Raw genomic sequence first — 10,999 nt, forward strand, 5'->3', positions numbered from 1 at the left:
TTTTTCCTATTACAGATATAATGTCTCGATTTGATCCCCACTTCTATAAACGAGTCTTCTTGGCTTTATACCTTATAACGTGGGGAAGTCGCACCCTTCATGAAAAGGGCACTAGTCAATCCATAAATGGGGATGTGGGACACATCCATAATAGTGGACTTTACTGGTGAACACGGAGCCGACAATAACGATGTATGGAAAAATAGAGTTTTATGAAGGTGCTGGGCTTACGAAAAATGGAGGTCAGAATGATTGCCATTTTGGAGAAAAGTCTCAACATCCAATGCTAAGCACGCCTGGAGCTCAGATCCTGAATCTTCTAGCTTGAAGTCAATTTGAGAAGAGGCTTCATGTGAAGCTTTTCTGTCATAGATTTCTATTCGCAAAGCAATAAAATATAACCAATCAAACTACCTAGCACACAGCGTTAGTTCAGTATTCCTCCTTTCGTTCTGAACTGAAACCGTTACTCCATAGAGCTTATTTGGATCGGAACCAAAACTTCAGACAGAGTTGCTGAAGCGCTGAAGCAAACCTCCATAATATCATCCAGCAATTAAAAGGCAGATTATCATATGCTTTTGCTAAATGAAAAGGGCATAAAGTAGTTAAATAGATTCCTCAGCGCAAACAGAAGCATTAAACTAGAACAACTATTTAGCATACAACAGCTGAACAAAAGAAAAGTTGAATGATAAAGAAATGCATCACTGTGCCAGCAGTGTTCCAGCTCGATTTGATTGAAATTGAATATGCACATTAACATTACATATCATGCTCCTATCAGACCTTGCATAGCCCGAAGACATTTAAGTATCACCGATAGTTGAGATTACAAGGCATAATCAACATTCCAAACAGATGCAACAAAGAAACCCTTCCCACAGCCAACAATATAGCCAAAAGACCTCTTACAATTTCTGTCCCATATGACAGCAAAAATTAATAGATGCCAAAACAAGTATTTAGAACGATTGTTCTCCAAAAACTTATGATATTTCATTTCATTATATTCTCTACTATAAAGTGAATATGTGATCTATCATTAATAATTAACTATGCATATTCCAAAATAGCGCATTCAACATTTATGATGCGACATAAGGAGGAAATTCGACTTGCACCAACTTATAATTGGCTTCGCCTGGACACTTCTTCGCTGTTTTGGGAGCCAACCTTGGACATGTCAGATGGTAGCATCGATGGAATCCCATTTGATTTTTCTGACATTGTTTCTTCCCTGCCATCTATATTGATTGAACTCTCCTTCATAGGTGTATCAATTCCAGATTGAGCAGCTCTGACCCCCATGGATGTTGAGCTGTTGCTATAAGGTAACAGTCCAGGTTGCATATCTGATTTCTGTATATCACCACTATCGACACTCTTTCCTGGCACAGTTGCAGCCAGAGACTTTCCACTTGAAATTGATATAGCTGATGCAAGTGCAATAGGCATCAAACAAAGTCCTTTATTTTGTAAGTATTGCATAGCGGTAGTCATGTTTGACTCCATTAGCTTTGCAACTTCTTGTTCAAAAGCAAGACCCTCTTGTGACAGAGGCAAGGTTCCACCGGCTTGGCCTAAGGCTGTTGACATAAGACCACCGGACCCCTGTGTAACCATAGAACATACAGAGATTTAAGTGAGCTGCAAAAACTAAATATCAGAGCTTCACCCAAGTAGTCACTTCAATTATTTTATCTGGGACAACAATCAGGACAAGTACCTCAGGCGGAACATCGGCAATAAGTGGAGCAACTGCACCTGCACCACCGAGTCTGCTCATGCTCAGAACCTGCAGAACACACAATCACTCAATAAAAATTGTTTTACTCATATTATATCACCAACAAAATAATGGTTTAAGAAGTAAAAGTTACGGACCAAACCTTCACTTGCAGCTGTAAAAATTTGACATACTCTATAATCTCATCAAGCATGGAAGCTTTGTCTGTCTGCACAAAATGAACAAACACACCCCCCTCTTTAGCAAGCCTGAGCAGCTATTATTCATTCACAATTAGAATACAAACATCAGACTACAAAATGAAATCACTTTTCCCCGGTACACAGCTTCCAATATGGCTATGGTATGACAATCAAGCTTTCTATCCTCCAAGTCTTGAAATGGCTAAGATGGGTGAAATTTAGAGAAGACTTAAACATGAGCTAAAGCATTTCCCTCTATCACAATGAATTTAACCATATATTATGCTCTACTGTTTTTTGCCTATCAGATAAAATGTTAATCACCTCAAGCTAGAACATGATGGATAAATAATCTGTAAATATCATACATGATTTTGATACCCTAGAGTGGACTTGAGAGAATAAGCATAAACATCCCGAGTTGTTAAAAACAGAAAAAATTATCTCACCATGAGATACCTGAGATCAACTTCAAACCAACAAGTATATGACCGACAAAATTGGAGGATAGCAAGATCTGAAATGCCAAGAACATGTGCATAAATTTGAATATAGTTTGATAAGAGTGGTGTTACTCTGAATTGAGATTGACTTGGCAAACTAAAAGTATAAATGAAATTCAATTGATTAGGATTTGAATTGAGAAACTAAAAACAGCCGAAAAATTAGCAGAAATAGCCAAATAAAGGGCAAAACTCTACTTTTTTCCCTGTTAATATGTTGCTACTAAGAGATGCAATGCATATATGGAATCTCAATTAAACATAACATGCTTTTTTATCTTTTCATTTCTAGAGATTGTCTGGTTAAAAAGAACTAATGTTTTTCCCCGGAGATTGCCTGGTTAAAAAGAACTAATGTTTTTCCCCAGAGATTACCTGGTTAAAAAGCACTAATGATTTGAAGGAAAACCAAGATGACAGAAAAGAACTTGATAAACTGGATGGTTTACTATTTTTCCATTTGTAGCATTGTCACCTGAACAATTTTTTTGGGGGGGAGAAAAGTTGATAAATAGGCATATTTATGCAAGAAACATAAATCTAATATAACATTTGAATATCGTGAAGGGAAATTATGTAATGTTTGAAAAACCTAATCTCTTAATAGAGACTAAAACAAATGGTTGGGGGCAATGGCAATCATCAATATTGAACTTGAGACGAACTCTTCAAATAATAACTTCACAAATGAAGGGTTGAAACTTGAAAGGCAATAGCAATCATCAATATCGGCCTTGAGACAAACACTGTAAATAATAACTTGAAAATGCAGAAATCTATTGAAAGAAAAAAGGAAAAGAAAAGTAGGTGTTTGATTCTAGGACAAATTAAGGAAATAAAAAACAAAGAAGAGCCAACATTAAAGAAATATGAAAAATTGAAATACTACTGAGGTATCCACCAACACTTCAGACTAAACTGAAGAGCTTAAGGGAAGAAACAGAATGTTGGAAGGGAAAAAGTTTGAAATTTATACTTAATATAAGGAAAGAAAATTAAAGGAAACTCACTAAAGACATTTCAGTTCAACTTGAAAAGAGAAACAAGAAAAAAGTTAGACAGAAGACTAAATTTTAGATATAATTCTACAATTATAAATTAGATTGAGATGCAAATGAAGACATCCAAGAAAGTGACATGTAACTAAAGAGAGGGTACCATAAAGACATGGAGGAAAAATTGCAAATCATGTCTATGCATCCATCATGAGAATCGTAAAGCAGGATAGCATTATCTGTGTATTACAGAAGTCAGCAATATGAACACAGCAGTTTAGATAACAAGGTTACATACATGGAGGATAACAAATGATTGCAACGGCATACCATAAAAGGCCAAACTGGTAAAATAATGAATACTATTACAACATACGGCTAACTGACGATGGACATGTATATGTTGAATGGGATGAGCTCAAGTGGACTATTGTCAAAGTTTTCATAGTGGATTCATTTTAATCCCCAAGAGAAATGTTAGGTGTTTATATGTACAAATTTTGACTGCTCGATCAATGGAATACCAGATAAAATCTGACAGAAGAGATGCCCCTCTGGGGGAAAGAACAACCCACAAGGAGAATACACTAACTAAAGAGAATTAGGACACATGAATGCTATCTTTGATAGAGTTGTTGCCACCAGCCCAGTCAATTGTACCCAAAAGGATAAGATGAATATCTGTTTCCGACAAAGATGAATAGTCTTTGATTTCAATACTGTCCTTGGATGCTATAGCCAATTCTGCTGCTCTGCTGATTTGTTTGGAGCCATTTTGAATCAAATTTGCAGCAAATGCAGTAACTTGAAAATATTTTTCTTGATTCGTACGAACCACTTATAGTTCCTTGGAAATGAACAAGACAGAAGTGGCTATTTCACAACACTTTCTTATGCAATATACAATAACAGAATACAAAAAGTCAACTTGCAAAAGGAAAAGGAAAACAGATTAGATGTTATTCATCATTGAACCTACAAACAGGGAAGTAGTTATAAATTCAGAACTTTTGTACGTATAAAGTTTAAACTATAATATAATGACGGAAAGATAAAAATTGATGTTGTTCAAAACATAAATAAGATGAAGCAATTAACATAATTGCCCATGTCTATTAAACCCTATTAATTAATTTTTTAGCTTAGGAAACAGGCTTATTCGAATATCCATGGATGCTCCAGAGTAAACTGGAATCTTGGACAAGCAAAACGGATGAGAAGTGAGAAAGCAAACAAGCACATCAAAAGATATATGAACCTAAAGACTAGTTGAATGTACAATCAGAAGGACCCTATATTTTCAAATTTTGATTTTAATGTCAGATGATTCCAAAAAATTAAAGAAAAATAAATCCACTACTATTCTTTGAGATTTGCAATCCAGAGAATAAATGGCAATTCCCTAAAAAGAGATAAAAATTGAGAATCAGATTAAATTTCAAGAAGATAACATAAACAATAAACCAACCCCACTAAAAGGATTTCAATGTTGGCTCCATACCTTATTAGAGTTTGGAACAAGTTCTTGCAGAGATTTCATTCTTTCTGCAATCCTCTCCCTCCGAAGCTGCATAAATAAGCCACATACATAATGCTCAGTTGAAAGAAATAAAAATAAATCCCATGGCACACCAGGATGAGTAATTAAATGGTTCCAAAAAGACAGTGATTCTTCAAGGGCCAAAAAGGCCACAAGAATCACAAACCCCTAGGCATCTAAAACAACCACGTTAAAAATAAGCCCATGTACATACACATTAATTGGCTGTTACAATGCTTGAATGAGGGAACATATTCTGACCCGCTCAGCAATACTGTGTGGATCGGTTGCTTGACCTCGACGTGCCCTGATTCGAGGACGTGTAGCTCCATTGACAGCATTGCCACAACCAGCTCCCGATTGAACTTGTGAAACTGCAGAATGACTGCAATACTGCTGGAGAGAATTTCCCTCACCTGATTGTATATTTTGAGCCCTAAGATTCTGTTCCAGAAAGCATTTCCAGATAAGGGTGTATTCACTGTTTGGTGAATGCAACTTGAAAAATATACTCATCTTCCACATTGCACTGCAACACAGAGTTTCCAAACATACCTGTTGTTGTGATTGTGTCCCTGGAGTTCTAACAAGCTGAGTCTGACCAGTTTGCACTCCAGTAAAAGAAGTTAAAAGGTTTCCTTGATGTTCATCGTGCTCCTGGAAGTGTTCAACCCAAGCATTCATATTATGAATCATAAGCAAAAAAATAATGCACACTAATAATTTTGCACTCATACAAACCACATGGATTAGAATGTTTCTAATTTACACTTGCAAAATGAGCCAAAAATAGCTAGAAGTTGTACTCGTGCTAGATAGAGCATACTTACAGTAGTGGATATATTTTCTCTGACAAGCAGTTTTTGTTCAGAATGCGGCCTTTTACCCAGAAGGTGCCCTTCGCCATGAATAGTTTCTCCGTTCATGGCAAAGGATTCTAGTTTCACTTGTCCAAGTGCTGAGGGAAGAGGCACAGAACCTGCATAAGACTGACTCCAAACTGGAAGTGGTGAATGAGAATCGCCCAGAGCTTGTTGAAAGCCAGATGCTTCGCTGCTACTACTTCCTCCTGATGCTAATTCAGGCACTGAAACAGTTGTTCTTGATATCCCTCCAACTGAATTTAGAAACTGGCATGTGCTTCCCTGTGGTGTGGTTGGGCCAGATGTATTTAACTGCAACATAGTAGATCCACTGTCAGCAACATTGCTGCCAACAAGACTCTGTAGCTGCAGTGAATCAGCAGGTATTGCTGAAAGCTTCAAGTCCCCTTGAAATGTTCCAATAGAATCATCAGGAATGCTATTGGATTGTCCTCCACCCATCTCACCCCATGAAGATGAAGATGAGAAAATATTTTCCAAAAATTCTTCCATAATAAATCTCAAGTGATTTGCTTGGTAGCAGAATGAGGAATGCAAAGAACGTTGAAATTTCCTTTAGAACCTGATCCCACAACACTGAAAATTCACTCCCATAATGGCACAAGCAATCCCATGTCTAGTATTGATGTGTTGTCATAGAAAATTTGTAATTTACACATTCCGGTAGGCTTTAAGGTGTAATCTTATGGCCAATTAAAAAGCAGTGGCAAATTGGAGGTCATAGTTTGATCATGCATCAAACAGTCGACATTTTGATATTCCTAACAGCTTGGCTCTAACCAGGGCACCTGTATCCCCATAGTTTGAAAATGAAACTTCCCCTTATTACACCTGCAAACTGAAAATCTAGCATACGTGTCAGTCTTTAATTATGATATGGGCAAAAGATATTCAGATGGTACAGGTTAATATTTTCTTTACAACTGAAAAAAGTGTGCATTACAAAGAAAAGATAATCAATAGTCTGTTTCATAGATTATATCTAGTTAGACCAGAATTATGTCAGGCTATCACTATAGTAAAAGGCTTGATTTAAAACTGCATATAAAACCATCCATTTAAAATAAGCTTGTTACATATTTCTAGATAAAATTTGTATCACATCATCCTTTAAAATGAAACGAAATGAATTATTCAATTTTACATAAAGGCAAAATTATTTGAATCATATTTCGTTCTCAGATAAAGCATTTCCTGCTTGTGTCATTCTATAGGTGGATCAATAAACCAAACAATTCAGATATACATACGACTTGCACAAATTTATCGTACCTAACAATCCTATTCTTCTCACAAGTTCATATCCCATCTTTGGTCCCTACTGTTTGTAGATGAATCTTCTTACATTCCCTAGTTGCATCATAATGCTCTTTGAGGGACACCACTCAAGCTCTTGCTAGTTATATAACTAACTGGTCTTTCCCTTCAAAGCTTAATGCACAACAATCCTCTGTCACTATGGATGTGATCCCATGGAACTTTCTTCAAGATGCAGAGGGTCCCATGAAATAAAAAATAGTTGCTACAGGATAGATTAGAATCTTGGCCCTGAAAATAGGAACCCCTGCTTTTAGATTTTCAAGGGAGGGCTTTCAAAGCTTAATGCACAACAATTCTCTGTCGCTATGGATGTGATCCCATGGAACTTTCTTCAAGATGCAGAGGATCCCATGAAATAAAATATAATTGCTACAGGATAGATTAGAAACTTGGCCCTGAAAATAGGAACCCCTGGTTTTAGATTTTCAAGAGGGGTGCCTTTGAGGCAAGTCTGCAAATTTCCCCACCAGCTTAAAAGGCTTTGCTACCATGTTACATTGGCATGTATTTTTAAGATTCCTGCGAATAAATTTAGCTATATTTTTCTATTTCAATCCTTTTTAGCATTTGTTGTTGCTCCAAAATCATGAGAACACCTACTGCCAATAAAGCTTCAAGCTTGCCTACTGCAAATATTTCATGGGACCACCTCCCTGAAAAAACACCTAAAACTTCTCCCCGGCATCCTCTCAAACACTGTACGAAGCCCCCCACGATGGAACCGCTACCTTATCTTTCAAGGTCAGACAGCTTCAAATTTTCATTAAGTCTCATCCTAATTTGTCCCGACTCCCAACTCAATAACCCCAAGATTTCCCACTTGATTTAGACTGTTTCAAGATTTATCTAACTCCCTAGTGTATGTTATCCAGTGAGTAATTTCTTATTTTCCCAGTTGTCGAATGCCACCAATTCATTAAGCCAAACTCAGCAAAGGCAAACGTAAACTTTCAGAGCCATTCAAGCAGCAACAAGACAATACAGAAGAATGATATAGAAAACTTGTAGGTCGGCATGACAGTAGTAAGTGTGCACGAGAAGAAAGACTTTATCATAGTAGCCTTAATATTGAGATGTTCAAATCAGGCGGATATCCCAGGGAAAAAAATTATATATAGAATATACACTGTATCGGTATAGTATAAAGCACCTTAATGCAAAGTAATCTGTCCATTGGTCTCTTACCCTCAAATGTGATTAACAACATTTAATAAACTGTGGCCCTGAAGCTCACGTCTGCTTAAATATAGAGAAATGTGTCCAATAATCTGATAATTAAGACGGAATAATAATTTTCGATTCAGCAATAGAAACCAAAACCCCAAAAAACATTCCAAGGTTAGAAGCACACCGTGATCATCAGGGCTTCATTAAATGTGATATTTAACATTAATCATACGAGTTCTGTTAAAAAGTGAAGAAACAATCAAGACGTTAATGAAAATTGATAATCCAACAAAGGAAAAGAAAAAGCAGCCTGACTAAAGCTCAGGCAAAAATTACCAATCCAAGATATACGCTTGAACGCATTTGTTCGTTTCTTAACAGAAGGTAGTGGACATATCCAGAGAAGAACATTAAGAATTTCGTAAAGCACAAATAACTTTCTAACCTCCAGTAACACTAAACACCTATATGACCTTTTTACTGAAAAACAACATTTGTTTGTTTTTCAAGCTTTCAAACCACTACTGCACTAGATACTGATTAAAATAAAGGCAGACACATGATTCAGGCCGCCCCAAAAGGCTAATTGCATAGCTCGAATAATTTTCTCTCCTACTAGCAAATGTGAGTCGCGGTAACTCCGAATGGTTTAAAAGCAACCCGTACCGTTCAGACGCCTCATGTACACCAACACACATTCAAAATAAGCAGAAATATAAGACTCGTGAACAACACAGAAATACAATCCTCGTGAACAACCTACTAACAACTGAAAACCCTAGAATTTTTTTTAAAAATAAAAGAACTGGATTCTCGGTCTTACACATGAAAAAAAAGATAAGATATACTATTATTCGTCACGGGGCTTCGTTGGACTCAATAGCAATCTAAAACATTGAGAAAATGGCCAAATTTCAGATTAATTCATTAGAGAATTGCATGTTCCAGCAGTTCGACTAAAACATAAATTATTAAAAGGAATCAACCTGGACTTAAGAAACTTCTAACACAGAAAACATAGCAAGCGAACAAAAAAAAACTTAGTTTACAGTGCAAGAGAGTGCACAACAAAGCTCCATGTTCAAATACTGGAGCGAATTTTACTTCCAATCTCCCTTTTGCTTAATATTAAAGACAATTCCCCAACTGCGTTTCACGAGCAAAACATAACACGAAATCCCTAAAACACACCAAATGCAACTCAGACAGCAAGGAAAAAAGGGGGAGGCAGACGAAAACGAAGACGCTTATCACTAATTTCACTTACCCTGCATAAAATCTCAGAGTGCACAACTTCAAAGTTGCTGCTCCCTCTACAAATTAAATCGTACACTAGGGTTTGAAGTTATCGTGACGTCGCGGGTTCGAAACTGGGCGTTTCCCGTAGAAAAAGAGTCATTGGAATTCAAGGCTATAACCAACCATCTCATTTAAAAAATATTCAGAAAGCGAGAGTCGGCTAAAGAACAGAATAACGTTGACTGTACAATTTCACACATTTGAAGGGACCCCTCCATCTCTACTCATCATACATTATATATCATCAGTGTACGGCCCCTACAGGATGGCCATCTTATCTAACGAGTATCTTTCCCCCAGTGTGCGGCGAAGATTCTGTGGGGCTTAAAAATGGTAGGCGACATGGCCGCCAAGAAGCGCGTAGGATAAGCATGTACTGATCCCCAGGTACGAAATACTATGTTAAATGATAAGCATGAGTATGGATGCGATATTCCATGCGTACAAAGAAAAATCATCATGAAAACATGTGTGACATTAATGGTGGCAATCATAAGTCGTATTGATGGGACCCACCCGCTTCCCCCGCCGCTTATCACGCTTCAGTTTTATAACGTAAGCATAACGCCTGCGATTTGCAGTCTGAGCATCTCCACCATGCGATTCTTTTTATCCGCTCGCCGTCTATTTGTGGGTTATTCTTGCGAGGGTTACGACCGCGGTCACATGGAAGGAGCTCACGGGGTACTGAGCCCTCAGATGACGCCAGCGGATGGTCATGTGAAGCTGTGGCCTTGTAAGCATGTGTTGAAATTTAAACACAATCGAGAGTTGAGTGTGAAAGAGGTTCTAGGGTAACTCTTATAAAATATACCTTAATATTATTAATCTTATTAATGTCATTAAATGAAGACTCTAGAGTGAGATGGATAAATTCAATCAACTAAGCATGCAGTTCAATTTTTGAGACGCAATAGATGTGTTGAAGGGATATTACTAGCAATCAAACCTTACTTTGTAATGGGTATGTTGTATAGTTATCGAACTTATTTGACTATTTGTCTCTTTGTTCATCACTCCCTCTCATCCTCTCTATATCTCCTTGTCTCTATGTATAGATGAAATAAATATTTGAGTAGTTGTTTACACAATATGTTTTGAGTGTATTAAGTGGATGTTGTCTTACTCTTCAAATTCAAACTATTCCTCTACCTTTCAACATTTGATCTTAATCTTCACGTTTGTTTCACAAATTTGTCTTTGAATTGTTTTGAGTGGATCTGAAATACATAGCTAACTTCTGATTGGCTTAAGGGGAAACAAGTGGAGAGTCTACATAGCTCCTTTTTTGTTTTTATGTTTGTCAGGGTTGCATATAATTATGTGTTGCTTCTACCCTTCTGTTGATTCCTACCACAG

General features: G+C 37.0%; 1 protein-coding gene across 3 annotated transcripts; it reads right to left on the bottom strand.

Moving 5' to 3' along the window:
• Positions 1-692: 692 nt before the first annotated feature.
• LOC149576049 (uncharacterized) lies at positions 693-9,741 on the bottom strand. Of its 3 annotated transcripts, none has more exons than XM_089816173.1 (8): positions 9,609-9,741; positions 5,801-6,692; positions 5,526-5,627; positions 5,232-5,414; positions 4,932-4,997; positions 1,893-1,958; positions 1,730-1,798; positions 693-1,614 (listed from the first exon to the last, which is right to left on the bottom strand). In XM_089816173.1, the coding sequence occupies exons 2-8, from the start codon at positions 6,344-6,346 to the stop codon at positions 1,129-1,131; spliced, it is 1,518 nt and encodes a 505-aa protein (XP_089672299.1). In that variant the 5' UTR covers positions 6,347-6,692; positions 9,609-9,741; the 3' UTR covers positions 693-1,128. The 3 variants fall into 3 exon arrangements, with proteins under 3 accessions (XP_089672299.1, XP_089672300.1, XP_089672301.1); XM_089816174.1 differs by having other exon boundaries at positions 5,801-6,700; XM_089816175.1 differs by lacking the exon at positions 9,609-9,741 and adding an exon at positions 9,391-9,521.
• Positions 9,742-10,999: the final 1,258 nt, after the last annotated feature.

Source organism: Cupressus sempervirens, chromosome 1, assembly GCF_028749045.1.
Source record: "Cupressus sempervirens isolate cs-2001-9-10 chromosome 1, ASM2874904v1, whole genome shotgun sequence".
NCBI classification, from domain to species: domain Eukaryota; kingdom Viridiplantae; phylum Streptophyta; class Pinopsida; order Cupressales; family Cupressaceae; genus Cupressus; species Cupressus sempervirens.